We start from the raw sequence: 19,047 nt of genomic DNA, 5'->3' as shown, positions 1-19,047 counted from the left end.
TTCAATGGCTTGCTTTCAGTATTTTGAACTTGTAGATAGTATTGCCAAAACGTTGCGAGGTGTCATATCGCCGGAGCTTAGCGCAAAGTGAACTTTGTTTTTTTATGATTTGTTCTTGTATGGAAGAGGGGTGGGGGGTGAGGATGGGGGGGTGGGGGTGCAAATGGCAACAATGTGTTTTGAAAGCCAATGGTGCGATCTAAGTTTGTTAACAGCAAGCTGAAATTTAGAAACACGCATTTAAATGAAAGGGCATAAAACTTACCATGCCAATCATGCTAATGTCAACTTAGGTCTATAATTTGTAAACATACAAGACAGGAACCCCCCCCTCCCCCCTCAGCCTGTTTCAAACACAACAATATATTGCGAGGCTGGCGAGTCTTGTTACTCGTTGCCGACGTCCGGTGACTCCAGGCCAAGTTGTTGGTCAGGCGGTTGTTGTGGAGCGGTGAAGTCGGGCAATACCTCGCCCACATTCTGTCCGCCATCGCTGGGCACGGTCCCTTCCTCGCCCAGATTCATCTCGACATTGCTGGGCACGGCCCCTTCCTCGCCCAGATTCATCTCGACATTGCTGGGCACGGCCCCTTCCTCGCCCAGATTCAATGCGACATTGCTGGTCTCGTTCCCTCCCTCCTTCAGAATCGACTCGGTAGCGATGGGCTTCTTTGACGTCCCCGCCACGCTCGTTTCCACAGTGAGTGCTAGTGCCTTCAGCTCCTTAAAGTTGACGAGTCTGTGGATAAGAAACCTTTTCTGTGAATATGGTACCTTGTTTGTAATATGACCCAAATATCACATTTTACCTAATGTGTCTGTGGATATGACACCTTGTTTGTAATCCTACCTAGATATCACATTTCATACAGTGTGTCTGTGGATAGGGTACCTTGTTTGTAATCTGACCCAAATATCACAGTGTGTCTGAGGATATGGTATCTTAATTAGTTGTTTGAAATCCGACCCAAATATTATATTTCACACAATGTGTCTATGGATATAGTACTTTGTTCTTTGTCTGACCCAAATATCACATTTCACACAGTGTGTCTGTGGATATGGTACCTTGTTTGTAATCCGACCCAAATATCACATTTCACATAGTGTGTCTGTGGATATGGTACCTTGTTCGTTTGCAATCTGCCCCAAATATCACATTTAATACAGTGTGTCTGTAAATATGGTTCCTTGTTTGTTATCCGACCCAACTATAACTTTTGACACAGTGTTGTTAGTTGATATAATACCTGCTATTCAGACTTGGTCGTGTGACTGACGTTTTCTTCCGCACGAGATTACGTTGATTGTCTAACGAAGCCGTCACATAAGTTAATCGTGTGTGGAAGAAAACTCTGTCACACAACCAAGTCTGAATAGCATTCATGTCTCACAGCTTCAACAGAGAACAAACACGTTTTGCGTATTCATGCTTTGACAAGGCTAACCACATCAGCCATGACTGTGGACAGATCTACTTCTTTGGCGGAAGTGACCGAACAACTCTGAATGACGTCTCGGTATGTGTGAATGACGTCACAGTCTCTATCTTTTGAAGCATCACATTCTTTCTGTGTCTGCGTGCGCAGTTAGTTTTTCCCCCGTTTTGTCTGTCTTGTCTGTACACAACTCTGTCCTTTTATTTCAGACTCACAAGCCTCATGAGTGAGCCACTTACCAATGGCAGCTAAATTCGCGTATTAAAACTGTACTGTCGTCATGATTGTATTGATTGTATTTATTGTTCAAAATGCCCCCATGGGTTATGGACCAATAAAAACTTGAACTTGAACTTGTCTGGGATGCCGTTTGCAGTATTCTCAGGGTTTACATATTTGTGAAGAGAACAAACAATAACAGCGGGAGAAATAAAAGCCATGAGTGCGATTTTGTGCTTTTGGAGGGACGATTGCAAGTGAACGGTCTTGTCATACTCGGAAACGTGTAACATACAATCTTGCACACGTTTGCTTTAGTAGCGGCAAAGAAGGAACACGTGATCAGATTATGTGAAGACATTCAAACCCACGTACCTTTCATCCAATAACAAATCTTGTTCTGCAGAAAGGGAGAAAGAAAACAAGTCGCGTAAGGCGAAATTACTACATTTAGTCAAGCTGTGTCACAGAATGAAACTGAACGCACTGCATTTTTTCACAATGACCGTAGTCCGCCACTTGTGCAAAACGGAGTGAAACTGACGAGCCTGTTTAGCAAGGTAGTGGTTTCGCTGTGCTGCATAGCACGCTTTTCTGTGCCTCTCTTCGTTTTAATTTTCTGAGCGTGTTTTTAATCCAAACATATCATATCTATATGTTTTTGGGATCAGGAACCAACAAGAAATAAGATGAAATTGTTTTTAAATCGATTTTGGAAATTTAATTTTGATCATAATTTTTATATTTTTAATTTTCAGAGATTGTTTTTAATCCAAATATAACATATTTATATGTTTTTGGAATCAGGAAATGATGTAGAATAAGATGAACGTAAATGTGGATCGTTTTATATAAAAACAAAATAATTACAATTTTCAGATTTTTAATGACAAATTAATTTTTAAGCCACCAAGCGGAAATGCAATACCGAAGTCCGGCCTTTGTCGAAGATTGCTTTACAAAAATTTCAATCAATTTGATTGAAAATTGAGGGTGTGACAGTGCCGCCTCAACTTTTACAAAAAGCCGGATATGACGTCATCAAAGACATCTATCAAAACAAAAAAAACAACGTCTGGGGATATCATACCCAGGAACTCTCATGTAAAATGTCATAAAGATCGGTCCAGTAGTTTACTCTGAATCGCTCTACACACACACACGCACGCACAAACACACACACACACATACACCACGACCCTCGTCTCGATTCCCCCTCCATGTTAAAACATTTAGTCAAAACTTGACTGTCAGACATGACATTTATGGGTTTTATGTATGAACATGTATGTAATATGAGTACTTAATTAATGATGAAATGATGAAATGATACTGTTATTAGTATGCATTAATTGACAGAAGACTCGTATCGTGAAAACATTATTATTGATTCGCATGCCTGTTGGACCATGATTATGGGGCCTGTACCGTTACCTGTAGAGCCGAGTCCCACGCACTCACGTGCAACAGGTGAAACCCTGAATGTCCATTTTTTGTAAGGTGAGCTGTAAGACTTGTGTCGCCAGTCACCTAAGCTGTTAGCATCACTTGCCAATTGAACATGTAAGCGGCAAGTGGGGAAGATTCTTTGCTCGCATGCTCAGGTAAACTAATTTTCATGATATGTTTTCGCTAAGGAACATTAGTATGATTATGAATAAGCATTCTTAATATTCGCTGTTGTGTTAAGTATTCATTGTACTAGTTCCTAATCTGGATATTCTGAATAGTTGTTGTTTAATGTGTGGATAAATAACTCGGACAGGGATGGGAATTGATATTAGTATTGACAGTAGTTATTTAAGAATTCGTGTGTGTGTGGTTGAATGTAGAGTGTAATTACAGCCCAGGGTGAATGATGAGTGAATAGTCTCCTGTCCGCCCAGCGACCTTCCCCTTGACCCTGCTTGTGACCTCGATGTTTTTTTGCCCCCGCAAGTGGTAAGGTACTCTCTAAGCACCCAAAACCTCAAAGAGAGATAACTGGCGGAAACCTTCCTATTGTAGTCTCCTGTATGACGGTTTACTAGTGCCAACACCTCATAATTGTAATTATCAAGCCTCGATAATTATCATTTTCACGTGTTAATGACTAATTTTCCCGGAAAAATTACTAACTTTCACCTGTTAATAACTAATTTTTAGTTTTGGCTCACTTCCTGACGGATTGCTAGTGCCGAAACAAAAAATTAGTAATTTTCCGGTGAAAATTAGTAACTAACAGTAACAGATGAAAACAGTAACTGACAGCGTTAATTAGTAATTATCACGTGATAATGGGTAACACCAGGTTTTGGCACTAGTAAGCCGTCATACTTCTGTCCGCCCAGCCGACCTTCCCCTTGACCCTGCTTGTGACCTCGATGTTTTTTGCCCCCGCAAGGGGCACGCACCCAAAACCTCAGAGAGATAAATGGCGGAAACCTTCCTATTGCTGTGTGTGTTCTGCCTATGGAAATACTGACTCAATAATTACTTCCGCAGGAGTCTTCCCAGACAGAAGATGGAATTCGCGAGAGCTTGTCTGAACATTCAAGCAGACGCATGAAGAAATGAAGATGCACGAAGCAGAGCGTCGTGATCTTATAACCGGACTATACGGACCACGCCAGGAGTCGCCGCGTCGGCTGGGTGATTGGAGAAACACAGATGAACTATACTACGCTGTTCTGGTGATGGGGTAACACATAATTTACTCATCTAGAGCCCTGGGCGTATTGTGTATATGGGTGCGTCTCAGAAACTGAACCTGGCCTCTGTTCAGTAACACCATGCCCCCACCTGTTACCCCCTCTACACCCCCCTCCACCCCGGCCAGACGCGCAAGGAACTCACTTAAACAATCATTTCTTTCACAAGTCAGATCACGCTCATGTCCCCCAAACAAGCGTCAGCACCCCTCACCAGAGACAGACATGGAATCGTCCAAGTCCGCCCGCGTTGAGACAGGAGGGGAATCCCCTCCTCTGAGTGGGGCGACACGGATCGCACGTGAGACCGAGAACGAGACGACCGACACGGACAACCAAGCAGTGAGCGTGACTGAGGAGACCGAGACCTGATTTTGTCTCATCCATGGTTACTTGCGGTTAACGGACTGGCCTGCCCCACGGACTTACGAGTACGAGTACTCACACCGATTTTACCACATATGTAACTTTTGATCGATTAATATGAATTAATATGGATACTATCAAAATATGTTCTGTTAACATACACGGATTGAGAAATGCGATAAAAAGAAAAACGTTTTTCAATAACAAAAAGAAAGAAAAAACAGATATAATATGCGTACAAGAGTCTTATATTACTGACGACGTTAAGGAACTATGGGAAAAAGAATGGGGAGGGAAGATGTTTTATTCCACTGTCTCCAACCACAGTATGGGTCAGCTAGTTTTAGTGAATAAGAACTTTCAACATGATGTAAAATGTGTGTTTAAAACAGACCGAATGTTAGGTGTAGAAATTCAGATACATGACAAGAAACTGTATGTAATCAATGTGTATTCCCCAACAATAGTGAATGAGAAAGAACCTTTTCTTAAAAAATTAAGTACCCACATTGAAACGATTGAAACAGATGACGTTATTGTATGTGGAGATTTCAATTGTGTTCTGTCAAATTCACTTGATGTAATTTGTGGTGATGATCATGCACAGAAAGCTATAGACAATTTTAAACGTTTTTTGAGTGACTGTCAGCTGGATGATATGTGGAGACTCTTTAACCCAGATTGCAAAGAATTTACGTGGAGTCGCAAGAACCCTTTTATAGCAAGAAGACTTGATTACATTTTAGCCTCTAGTGGAGTGGTCGACCACGCCAGCGATTGTATTATACAGTCAGTGGCTCATTCAGATCACCGACAGGTCATCTTGACCTACAAAGTAACGCACGTGTTGCGTGGTCCATCATACTGGAAGTTTAATGATAGCCTATTGCACGATAAAGCATTAGTTGACAACATCAATATATTTCTTAAAAAATATGAAGAAGAATCAAGTAATGAAGATGCACAAATAAGATGGGATATATGTAAAATAAAAATAAGAGAGATGTGTATATCGTATTCTAGAGAAAAGAAAACTCTCAGTATAAACAAACACACCCTTTTACAACAGCAGTTAAATGAAACGGACAGACTTTTGGCTCTGGACCCCAGTAACGCCAGACTGGTGACTAAGCGAGAGCACATCAAGCAGGAGCTAGAACTATTTACAATACAAGAAGCTAAAGGGGCACAAATTAGATCTAGGATAAAATTCATTGAGGAGGGTGAGAAAAACACGCGTTATTTCCTAAACTTAGAGAAAGCTCACGCAAAAAATAAGATACTAGATAGAATAGAAATAACAGAGAATGAATTTATTACAAGTCAGTCTGAAATATTAAAGGAACAAACCCGCTTCTTTACTAACAGATACACTAAAAACACCAATTTTAATAACTTTCTTGGGGACGAATTTTTAAAAAACACTGACATCCCAAAATTATCAGAGGAGCAAAAGGGCAGTATTGATCAAGAAATTACAGAAAAAGAACTCCTTATTGCACTTAAGGGAATGCGAAGTAATTCATCTGCTCCAGGATTGGATGGAATAACAACCACTTTCATAAAGTTCTTTTGGAGTAATATAAACAAAATGTTATTATCCTCTTTTTGGTCAGCCTTTGAAAAAGGGGAACTATCTGTATCCCAGAAGCGAGCAGCAATCACACTGATACACAAAGGAAAGGGGTTGAAACGAGAGCACCTAAATAACTGGCGTCCTATATCTGTAACGAACACCGACTATAAACTATTAGCGAAATGCCTTGCAAACAGATTAAATCAAGTCGTCAATTACTTAATAAGTGAAGATCAAGTTGGGTTTTTTTAAAAAAGAAATCCCAGCACTGTTATTAGAATGACTGATGACGTCATTGAATATATGAATAACAGTAATCAACCAGGTATTTTAATGGCGCTAGACTACAGAGCTGCTTTTGACACGATATCTAAAGAATATATGCTCTGGGCGTTCCAAAAGTTCGGATTTGGTGAACATTTTATTAGGTGGGTCGATACTTTAACAAAAAATACAGAGAGTAGTATTAATTACATGGGATGGATCTCGAGTCCATTCCCATGTGATGCTGGAATAAGACAAGGATGTCCATTTTCACCATTAGCCTTTGTTCTGGCCCTCGAAGTGTTAGCAATCAAAATCCGTGAAGATCAAGATGTTAAAGGGATTAAACTGCCAAGGAATTCTGATAGACATGGTGAAATTCTTAAACTACTTATGTATGCTGACGACATTAGTTTCTTCCTACAAGATGAGAAAGACCTAAGAAACGTATTACATCTAATAACTCAGTTTTCAAAATTGTCAGGGTTAGCAATGAATGATCAAAAGACAGAAGCAATGTGGCTTGGTATAAATAAATTTTCTGCTGACCGACCATGTAATATTATTTGGAAAAAACAAATCAAAATCTTAGGAATTCATTTCAACAACTCTGTCCCAGCCTCCAACATAGAAGAAAACTGGGAACCTAAACTACATAAAGTAAATTCATTAATAGCAACATGGTCGAAAAGAAACCTAAGTATAATGGGGAAAATTTGTATAGTCAAAACATTAATGTTGTCACAGTTTACTTACGCACTGCAATCTCTATGTGCCACAGAAAACTTCCTCAATAAGCTAAATTCATCTCTATTCCGATTTATCTGGAAGAAAAAATATTCAAACAAAAGAGCTTATGAAAAAGTTAATAGAAAAGTAATGTGCCAAGAGACAAATCTTGGAGGTCTGAAAATGATTAATGTCAAAGATGTACAAACATCATTTCTAATTTCATGGATTATGAGGCTGCTGGACGGAAGTAACGCAAAGTGGCAACAGATTCCATTAGCATCCTTTTTAAATCTGGGCGAACGCTTATGCTGTCTGCGCTCAAATGTGAGTGCACAAAATTTTAAAGGACTAGGTGCCATAAAGCAATATTTCTGGAAACAAGCTTTTATCACCTGGCTAAACAATAAACACAAGATCAAAGAAATAAGCAGTAATGAACAGCAGATAAGTGTACGCAATCAAACCTTATGGAATAATACAAATATAAGGTACAGGAAGCAAACGCTATACATGAATGACTGGATAAAGGCTAAAATATACGTTGTTAAAGATGTTTTTAACGATAACGACATGTGCTCTTTTGAGGAAATATGTGAACGAACTGGATATAAACAGTCTCGCCTATTTGAATATAATGCAATACAGACTGCCATTAAAGCTCTATTATTGCGTGATACGGGTCAGGCCCGTTCTGATCATATGCCATTTATACAATTATCTCCACGCCAAATTCGCCTAAAGATGTTAAATTATGAGATAAAGGAGCCAAGCTCAGCTGGATTTTGGTCGAACAAATTAAATATTACATTAGAAGATAAACACTGGAAATTAGCTAACGAATGCTCGACAGAAACCCGTCTTCGTCTATTGCATTGGAAAATTTTACACAATATATCCCACCAATATTTTGCTACATAAGATGGGAATTCGTCCAACAAATCTTTGTCAGTATTGTAACGAAACCGACTTCATCGAGCACTTTTTTTGGCAGTGTAGAGCAGTGCAACCCATATGGCAGGAATGTCAAGGGTACATATTTAAATGTACAGGCAAAAATATAAAGTTAAGCTGCGAAGAGGCTCTTTTTGGGTATTTCACACGTGATATCCCCAGAGAGAAAACCTTCATAATTAATCACCTTATATTGATATCGAAAATGTGCATAAGCCAGTTTAAGTACGGAAATCCAAAAACTAACATGAAGATCTTATTTCAGAACCAAGCTCGAGTTCGAAATTTCTAGTAAAATTGAACTGTGTATAAGAATATAGATAACTAGTAGTATTGTGCTGTTAATGTAAAGTTATTTATATATGCGCTGTATGATGCTGTGCTGAAAACTAGTACTGTAATTGGTAATTTGTAAATTCTCGCCTTTGTCTATCGAGCGTTGGATTAATTAACCTGTTATGTATTGTCCCGCTGAAAATGTATTATATAACAGAATTATGGGAACAACAACAACAACAACACACACACACACACACATACGGACGAGGAGCACCTTAGGTACCGGTCATACGCAGACGGATCTGTGTGACTTCTGTACGTACGAAATCCACATTAGGTACCGTTTGGCTATACACAGTGTGTAACCCGTACGGACGAAGGCGTTAAGTACCTGTTTCCTATACACACTGATGGTTGTGTATAGTGTCAGTAAAGTGTGAATAGGTGAGGATGGAACTTTAACCGTCGATCACTTTACATGTATAACCTCAATTAATATGTTGCATGTTTTGCTTTTGATTTGTATGTTCCTTACTTTGTCATTTTGTTGTTTATGTTTATTTGCTTGTTTGCTTACTTGTCGATTGTTTGCTGGTTCGTTCGTTTACTTTGTTTATTTGTCATGTTGCTTTACTTGTTTATCATTTATTAGACATTTGTATTAGAAGTAAGGACCGGTTGTAAGAAAAGGCGTCACCTTAAACCTCTATCCTTGAAAAATAAAGTTCCATCATCATCATTATCATCTCTCTCTCTCTCTCTCTCTCTCTCTCTCTCTCTCTCTCTCTCTCTCTCTCTCTCTCTCTCTCTCTCTCTCTCTCTCTCTCTCTTTACATTTAGTCAAGTTTTGTCTGTGCCGGTGTGCGTGCGCGTGTGTAGAGCGATTCAGAGTAAACTACTGGACCGATCTTTATGAAATTTGACATGAGAGTTCCTGGGTATGATATCCCCGGTTTTTTTTTTTTTTCGATAAATGTCTTTGATGACGTCATATCCGGCTTTTTGTAAAAGTTGAGGCGGCACTGTCACACCCTCATTTTTGAATCAAATTGATTGAAATTTTGGCCAAGCAATCTTCGACAAAGGTCGGACTTCGGTTTTGTATTTAAGCTTGGTGGCTTAAAAATGTATTAATGACTTTGGTCATTACAAATCTGAAAATTGTAAATAATTGTTTTTTTATAAAAACGATCCAAATTTACGTTCATCTTATTCTTCATTATTTTCTGATTCCAAAAACATATAAATATGTTATATTCGGATTAAAAACAAGCTCTCAAAATTAAAAATATAAAAAATTCTGATCAAAATCAAATTTCCGAAATCGATTAAAAACAATTTCATCTTATTCCTTGTCGGTTCCTGATTCCAAAAACATATAGATATGATATGTTTGGATTAAAAACACGCTCAGAAAGTTAAAACGAAGAGAGGTACAGAAAATTAAAAGCGTGCTATGCAGCACAGCGAAACCATCACCGCGCTAAACAGTCTCGTCAGTTTCACTGGGTTTTGCGCGAGCGGCGGACTACGGTCACTGTGAAAAAATGCAGTGCGTTCAGTTTCATTCTGTGAGTTCCACAGCTTGACTAAAATGTAGTAATTTCGCCTTACGCGACTTGTTTTTTTGTTGTTTTTTTAAATTGGAGAAAACCGGTTTCTTTTTTTGTTGGTTTTTTTTGTGTGGTTTGCATGGTTGTTTATACAAAAAGCAATTGAGGAGCCATAGATGGTTACTTTTTTTTTCTCCTTTTTTTTCTTTTTTTGTTTTTCTTATTCTCGTCCATCCGCTCCCTCCCACCCCCCTCATAATATTCACAAACGTCATATATCACTTCACCTCATCTCGACTTATACATTACTCACAATCTTCCAATGTACATTTTATTTTCCAATAATGATACTATTCAAATCGTATCTATCACCATACTAATATTTACTAATACACATTTTTGCAATCAAAATAATGTGATTAAGTACCTTATTATTTTGGCATATATTACTAGGTTGATAACCAAACAAGACATCGTGTTCTGAGAGGTGCACATTTGATCCTGTATTTCTAAAAATATAATGGACAACATTTTCCCAAAAGCTCGTCAACTTCTCACATTGACAAAAAAAGTGTTCAACATAATCAATGTGTTTACAAAATGTACAAAATTTTGTTTCTCTAATTTTCATTTTATTTAATAATATATTCGTGGGATAAATATTATGTAATATTTTTCATTGTAACAATCGCAATCTTTCTTCTTTTGTACATTTGCTTGCTAACAGCCAATGACTGTGATCTAGTTTAACCTGATATTTATGTAACCAAAATGTAGCAGCGCAAGGCTCGCTCGCTTTAGACTGGACTATCAGCATGCGAATCTTTCTCGCGGAGGGGTTAATGATCACAGGGTTCCGTGTGTCAAGGTCATTATTGTGTTCGCCTGCTCGCGGGCTGGCTGTGTTTTTGCGAAGTGCAAGCGCTCGCACAGCAGTCTTCACTGCGCGGTACTCAAAAAATCTAGAGGGACTGTATCCTTTCTTTGTGCACAGCTGGTTAAAAGGAATCATATCTCCGTTAACCCAAATATCTTTCACCATATCTAAATGCGCTTCTATCCATTTTTTAAATATAAGCTTTTATTTTTATAAACCACTTTTATATTGTTCCACAAACATTGATCGCCAAAGCGATCTTCTCTCTCATAAATCAATGCTTTATTATGGATTCATTTTAAGAGAACTTCTGTCTAAAAGTTTGATCGAATGCATTCAATACCTTGGTTTTAGTAGTGTTGTGGCTTTAAAACAAAGTAAATTTCTTCCCAATACCTGATAAAGACTTAACGGAATCGTTGTCCACGGTTCATGTTTTTGTTGTTGAAGTTTTGCTGCCCATGTCAGTAAAAAAGAAGTCTGCATATCGTGGACGTTTATCATGTTAATACCACCTTCTTCCACCACATTACACAATACATTTTGTTTAACTTTTTCAAAGGCTTTTGTATTTGAATACTTCCTTTTCCAGAGAAACCTGAACAAAATAGTATTCAACTTATCGAGAACTTTAACAGGGACAAGAAGCGCCTGCATAACGTAAACAAATTGTGAAACTAAGAAGGACTTAATAATACATAATTTGCCGCTTATACTTAAATTTCTTCTTGACCATCTGCAAATGATTTGTTCAACTTTTTCAAGTCTTTTTGGACCAATTTTCCATAATTTCAGAGGCCGGGATGTCATTTTTAAAACTGACTAATTCCCATGATTTTAACCTGGGTATTCCATTTAATATCGCAATATTTCTCTTGACAGTTTTTACGCGATCCCTACCACATTGCTTCCGTTTCACTTTTATTTAATTTTAAGCGAGATATATTGGAAAAATCATCAATAATTTTCAAAACCGTTTCCATGTCGTTTTTATCTTGAAGTAAAACAGTTATGTCATCGGCGTACATAGCCAGTTTCAAGATACGCGATGTTTGTTCTGCAAAACCTACATCTGGTAAGGCAAATCCTTTAATATTGGGGTGACTTCGGATTTGTATTGCTAATAATTCTACACTTATTTCTTCCGAAATCCAACCCATATAATTTATGCAGCTCGTGGTGTTTGTCATTAAACCAATATGTAATGCTATTTGAGACCGTGGAAGAGCCAGGTTGGTTATTGCCCTTTTAACTTCTCTTAAAACTTTAATCCATTTAAAATTTTTTTCGCCAAAACCAAATTTTTTAAAGGACCAGACCACATAGTCTTTTGAGATGGAATCGTAGGCTCGGGCGTAGTCAAGGGCAAGTAATATACCTGCTTGATTTCTTTCATTAGCGTAATTAATGACATCATCAATTAATCTAATCAAGTTACTTGCCTTTCTTCCCTTAATACATCCTGTCTGATCTTCTGACACGAGGTCAGAAATAACACCAGATACGCGCTGCGATAAACATGTTGCCAGCATGTTATAATCTGTATTGGTTACAGATATAGGGTTTCCAATTCTTAAGGCTATCTCTCGGCAAATCTTTATCCTTATGGATCAACGTGATAACTGCTCTTTTCTGAGTATCTGACAATTCACCGACTCTAAATGCACTTTGAAGGGAATTAACCACCATCATTTTTACTTTAGGCCAACATTTTTTCATGAAACTTGTAGTCAATCCGTCTAAACCTGGTGACGGACCATTTTTTAATAAAGACAGCGCCCTGCCGATTTCTAACACGGTAAAATCAGTTTCCAAACCATATTTTCGTTCGTCATTTAACTGAGGAATATTTAAATTAAGAACTTTACTTTCAGCATCCTCCTCAACAAAATTCCCATTTTTATCAAACACGTTATTGTTAAATCTCACTTGCTCCTGTAAAATTCCTTTTTGCGTCGTTATTGAGAGCCATTTTCATCTATTAATCTGTCCATACATTTTCAATCAGCTTTCACTTTTTCCATATTTAAAAAATATAATATCACTTCACATGCACAATTCTATATAACATATTACAACCAAACACAATAGCAAATAAGCAAAAAAACTCAGAACATGGTTTGAAAGGGTAGCTTTATTGGTCTTTTTTTCGAACGAATGTAAGGATCACTATATCCCGCCAAACCGCAACACGGTGGCCTAGTGGTAAGGCGTCCGCCCAGTGAGCGAGAGGTCGTGGGTTCGAACCCCGGCCGGGTCATACCTAAGACTTTAAAATTGGCAATCTAGTGGCTGCTCCGCCTGGCGTCTGGCATTATGGGGTTAGTGCTAGGACTGGTTGGTCCGGTGTCAGAATAATGTGACTGGGTGAGACATGAAGCCTGTGCTGCGACTTCTGTCTTGTGTGTGGCGCACGTTAAATGTCAAAGCAGCACCGCCCTGATATGGCCCTTCGTGGTCGGCTGGGCGTTAAGCAAACAAACAAACAAACAAACAAAATATATCTCGCCAACTAGAGTTATTACGGCTTGTTGATTTTGCCAATACAAAAGTCATTTTTTCTCACTTCATTGGTGCAAACAGTGTAATATTGTGTTGTAAATTCTATTGTTATGCGATTGTTGTTATATTTGTAAGCATAAGAGAGAGAGAGAGAGAGAGAGAGAGAGAGAGAGAGAGAGAGAGAGAGAGAGAGAGAGAGAGAGAGATTTTTCACTCCATCAAAGTATCTCCTTTTGAATGCTAAATATAAGTCAGGGAATACGTCTAAAAATGGCCTCCAAATTCCAGGAAATATGTATATTACCTGGATATTTTAGGGAATATATATATATTCATTGAGTGAAACAGGGAATACGTATAAATCAAATCTCTTATATTATTAAAAGCTGCATCAAAAGGTGTGCAACATTGATATCGGGACTACACAACATAGAATGTTTATATAATGGGTGGTGGTGGATAATGCTGTCTGGATTAAAATATAAAAAGAGGTAAACAGGTGGCGAACTGTTAAGTTTCACTGACGGTCTAGTCTTCAGTGACAATGCAAATAACAAATCAGAGGTGATTCTTGCTAAACATCAAGCTTTTATTTATTCGTATGAATTTAGCAATGAAAAACGGATTGACAATTAAGGGTAAAGAGAGAGGGGGGGGGGAGAAAGAAGGAGGGGGAGAGAGAGGGAGGGGGGAGAGAGGGAGGGGGGGAGAGAGGAACGGGGGAAGAGAGGCAGGGCGAGAGAGAGGGATGCGTGGGGCTGGCGGTGGGGGTTGGGGGGGGGGGCGTGGAGAGGAGCAGCTAGTCGTAGAGCGGTTCGACTCGCGCAGTGGCTATACATTACACGGTTCGCGTGCCATCAATTAGCACGTCGTCAAGCAGGTAACCCGCTGAGAAACCTACTGGAGAGCTAGAGAGACAGCTGGACGCATTCCTTGTTTATGGTCAGCAGATTAATGTACTGCCACACTGAGATTGAAGTCGCAGAGGGTTACATCGGACTGGGTGGCCGAGTGGTAACGCAGTTGCGCTCGGAAGCGAGAGGTTGCGAGTTCGACCCTGGGTCAGGGCGTTAGCAATTTTCTCCACCCTTTCCTAACCTAGGTGGTGGGTTCAAGTGCTAGTCTTTCGGATGAGACGAAAAACCGAGGTCCCTTCGTGTACACTACATTGGGGTGTGCACGTTAAAGATCCCACGATTGACAAAAGGGTCTTTCCTGGCAAAATTGTATAGGCATAGATAAAAATGTCCACCAAAATACCCGTGTGACTTGGAATAATAGGCCGTGAAAAGTAGGATATGCGCCGAAATGGCTGCGATCTGCTGGCCGATGTGAATGCGTGATGTATTGTGTAATAAAAATTCCATCTCACACGGCATAAATAAATCCCTGCGCCTTGAATATGTGCGCGATATAAATTGCATAAAATAAAAATAAAATAAATAAATCCCTGCGCTTAGAACTGTACCCACGGAATACGCGCGATATAAGCCTCATATTGATTGATTGATTGACATCCTCATATAGTCACAGTATACTGACACCAGTCCTAGCATGATAGAGCGGCTGTCACTATAGGTGTCTCTCTTTGTGTGTCTGTATCATATTACTTGTGATTAAAACAAAAAATGCCTGATAGGAAACAAATAGAAAAAAATGTTATGACAGAGATTCCCCTAATATTTCCGAATGTCATTTCTACAATGACGCTTTGAATAACGTCTTGATAAAAGTTGGTTGACGTGAAATGTGGCTTGAAAAAAAAGAGCATTAAAACCTTTAACGTAATGCAACAAGCAGAGAATGCAGAGAATATGGAATATTAGCTGTCATAGGGGTACGATACCAGTTAATCACGTTTAACCGAATGTTTGGAGATTCGAGAGTGGAGGGTGTCATTATTGAAGAGAGAGAGAGATAGAGAGAAAGGAGAGTTGGGAAAAGAGAGAGTGTGTGTAAGAAGGTGAGAGACAGAGGGCGATGGGGAGAGGTTGAGTGATCATATGAGGGGTGTTGTCAATATTAGAAAGATAGAGGGGGAGAGAAGGAGAGAGAGATGGGAGGGTGAAGAAAGAGAGAGAGTGTGTAAGATGCCTCCATAAAAGATGTAGCCTAGAATAAAAGCAATGTCCCTCGATGCATGTATTATTTCTCTTAACGAGTATAAAATAAGTTATGTAAGTCATTTTTCGTAGGCCTAATATGAAAACAATAATTTTGAAGTCTGAATCCAGTATCATTATTTTGAACTGTTTCGGTCTATACATGTAGTCTGCTTAAAGCAGAACGCTTCCGTGTAGCATAAATATATATCTTGCATGTTCTCTTGGGACGGGCAGGGAATGTGTTACAAACTAACGCTTGCTTATTAGCAAGCCCAGTCAGTTCTGTACGCGAGTAGTGAAACATGATAGCGGTCAGTGGATCAGTTACCAACATTCCTACTGACATCTGGTAGTGATTTAGTCTTGATGGTGATCGGTGCTTTCCTTCGTTAGCCACTGGACTTGTCAGTTACATTTTGACGATTATCTGAGCGACCCCTTTTACAGAAAATTCAAATAGCAACCGAACCCATTCATGGAAGATCATATAGGATGTACATTAGGTCCATAATCACGAAGACGGTCACCTAGAAACTCGCTCAAATATGTGATTTTTCTTGATACATTGTTAACTAATCTAAAAGATTGGAGTTTTCCTAACAATACACACACACACAACGTATTCGTTTTGATAAAAAAAAATAATGATATGGCATGTATCAATAGCCGGCATGTGATAAAGGGGTAACAAAATAATAATTAACAAGTGACCATAAGGATCCTAATACTTTCCGTTTATCATCTCGTGCTGTGGTTGTTGTTTTATTATTTAAAGTCTTCTTCATCGAAATGATAAGACATCTCGGGCTGATTGGTCCTGATATGGCTCAAAAGAGTCGGCTGGACCGAAAGCAAATATCAAGTAAAGTATCTGGGGCTGATAGAACATATAGACCCTAACGGGTGTAAAGTGAGCATATATTAAAACCCTTCCTGGCCGGATAATATGGTACCTAGGGTCACCAAAGTTCAGAGCTTCTCGGCATCGACTCCGATGAGCATGCTTCCGAATAGTGGTGTCACCAGTTTTATCAGTTTTGGAGAAAAGTGGGTGCAAACGAAAACATTTAAACCATGCCTGACGGGATAATGTTGGCACTAGGATCATCAAACTACAGAGCAAATCAATATCAATCACCACAAACTGGGGCCTTAATTTCGGAGAAAATAACTGTGTCCTTACTGGAGACAATTGAGTTTGTTTGTTTGTTTGCTTAACGCCCAGCCGACCACGAAGGGCCATATCAGGGCGGTGCTGCTTTGACATAGAACGTGCGCCACACACAAGACAGAAGTCGCAGCACAGGCTTCATGTCTCACCCAGTCACATTATTTTGACACCGGACCAACCAATCCTAGCACTAACCCCATAATGCCAGACGCCAGGCGGAGCAGCCACTAGATTGCCAATTTTAAAGTCTTAGGTATGACCCGGCCGGGGTTTGAACCCACGACCTCCCGATCACGGGGCGGACGCCTTACCACTAGGCCAACCGTGCCGGTTAGACAATTGAGTACATGTATACGAAATAGCATTTCCTGACGGGATAATTTTGAGTGACACCAGGGTCATCGATCCGCAGGACATAATTATGAGCGTTTATTCCCATGGACCTCGAGCTCATAGCCAAAATGAGTTTCAATAGCTTTACCTATTTGGGAGAAATGAGTACATATATATGTTAGTCATATTGAGAACAGACACAAGTCAAACGGGATAATTGCACTATGATCAACAAACTACTTTGTTTGAATGCAAATGTGTTGTTTGTCCCCCAGAGTAGAGGGTGGACGTTTGCGTTTGTTCCGGTCAGTCTATATGTCACACAAGTCACTAAAATATCACTCACGCGAACTGTCAAGACGCAAAATAGATAAGTTGGTAAATTGCTCTCCTAACGTGACAAAACGAAAGTGTCTGAGGCAGGAGATCGAATCCCATTGGCGTCGTTAATTTAAAAAAAAAGCTCACTGGGTGACGCAGGGGTTTGTCGGACCTGTTCTTCTTAGGGGTTGGGGAGGGGGGAGGTGTTGCGTTGTTGTTGTTGTTTTTTGGGGGAGAAGAACATTGCAGTTATGATAAAAAAAAATTCTGTCAATATTTGTCCCGCGCTAATCTGTGTGAAATCGCTTACCGTTGCCAATCATAATTCATATATTAATACAGGTACTGGTAGCCTCAGTCACACGAAATTGCTAATTTCTGTGGTACTGGGCAACTTTCACGTTATTCCTTTTGCATGGGCATAGTGGAGGCCACCTCAATCAGGACTGGCTGGGACTAATGTGTTTATTTTTTTTAATTAAGTGGGTTTATTTGAACATTAAATATTTTTACCTACCGCCGGATGCCCTTAGGCACCCCTGAAGCTCGACATGCAGCCGTCCGGGATAAAACTGCCCGAGAATCCAATAAACACTTTAGACAACACAGTATCATGTCAAATCAAGTTCACTCTCAAACCTATCAAGTTATTATTGTTGTTACTTATTGGAATGGCAAACGGAACATCCATTGCCTATGGTTTTTGTAATGTCATAGCTGTATTTCTCCCTGAAACTTTTGCAAATTATTAGTAGGCCAGTTGGTTAGGACACTCTTGCTTCATCACGTTCTAATCACGCACGTTCGAATCCACGCGGTGTCACTTTTTTTTCTCCCTTTCCCCTACGCTACATTACTTTTCAGGGAATGTGTGCTGTTCATTGTTATTTTATTTTACTGATACGTTTTTTATAATTTAATTCGTCATCCAGCGGGGACGTTTGCGATTGTCCCATTCCGTAAGTATGTATGTATGTCACAATATAGGAACTGCGATAAATCCTGAACGGCTAAGTATTTTTCAACCAAACTTTGTAGGTAGATGTAGACACACGATAGCCTATTGCGTGCAACATTTATATTGGATAGGTCAAAGGTCAAGGTCATTACGGGGCCCGATGGTCAAAATACATAATCAGCCATGTCTCCCAAAGTTCTGGGAATATTTCAATGAAACTTTTTTTCATTACATACTCTGAGGACGGGTCTACAAAATAGCAGTTAAAAATTACATAATCACAGCAAAAATGTTTTTCTCAGAAAATCGAGTTGAATTTTTTCTTCTTTTTTTCCCCCTTAAGTTGAAGGGACTAATGTGCTGCGTCTTCATGTTTAATTTCATTTAAAAAAAATGGTTGGCTGGTTCCAAAGTTATAAGGGTTTTAACCATCATATTTGTGGTAATCATATGACTGATAGTTATAAGGCTTCGCTGATCAGGGGAGCTAATCTACTCCAATCACCATCGCTTTGAAGCTATGAATACAATAATAAATCAGTCATGATTCAGACAAGATAAGTCGACCATTGCAACAATAATAGCAATTGATAATGGTATGGATTCGCATAGACACTTTAATATCCACACCATCAGTGATTAATGGAAATCATAAAACATTTGTTACATCCCGTGAGGAGCACGAGTATTGCTAGTGATAATAATAATAAA

The 19,047-nt window shown here is 39.2% G+C and overlaps 1 protein-coding gene across 1 annotated transcript in view; it reads right to left on the bottom strand.

The window, feature by feature from the left end:
* Nucleotides 1–330: 330 nt before the first annotated feature.
* LOC138949798 (uncharacterized) overlaps nucleotides 331–19,047 on the bottom strand; it is a 28,324-nt gene continuing 9,607 nt past the window's right edge. Inside the window, exon 2 of the mRNA XM_070321586.1 lies at nucleotides 331–739. Within this exon, the coding sequence (XP_070177687.1) occupies nucleotides 388–739 (352 nt within the window). The 3' untranslated portion in view covers nucleotides 331–387. The remainder of the gene's footprint in view (nucleotides 740–19,047) is intronic.

The sequence above is a fragment of the Littorina saxatilis genome, linkage group LG16 (assembly GCF_037325665.1).
Source record: "Littorina saxatilis isolate snail1 linkage group LG16, US_GU_Lsax_2.0, whole genome shotgun sequence".
Classification (NCBI taxonomy): domain Eukaryota; kingdom Metazoa; phylum Mollusca; class Gastropoda; order Littorinimorpha; family Littorinidae; genus Littorina; species Littorina saxatilis.
The sequence above is the reverse complement of the archived record's forward strand: the minus strand, read 5'-3'. Positions and strand labels throughout refer to the sequence as shown.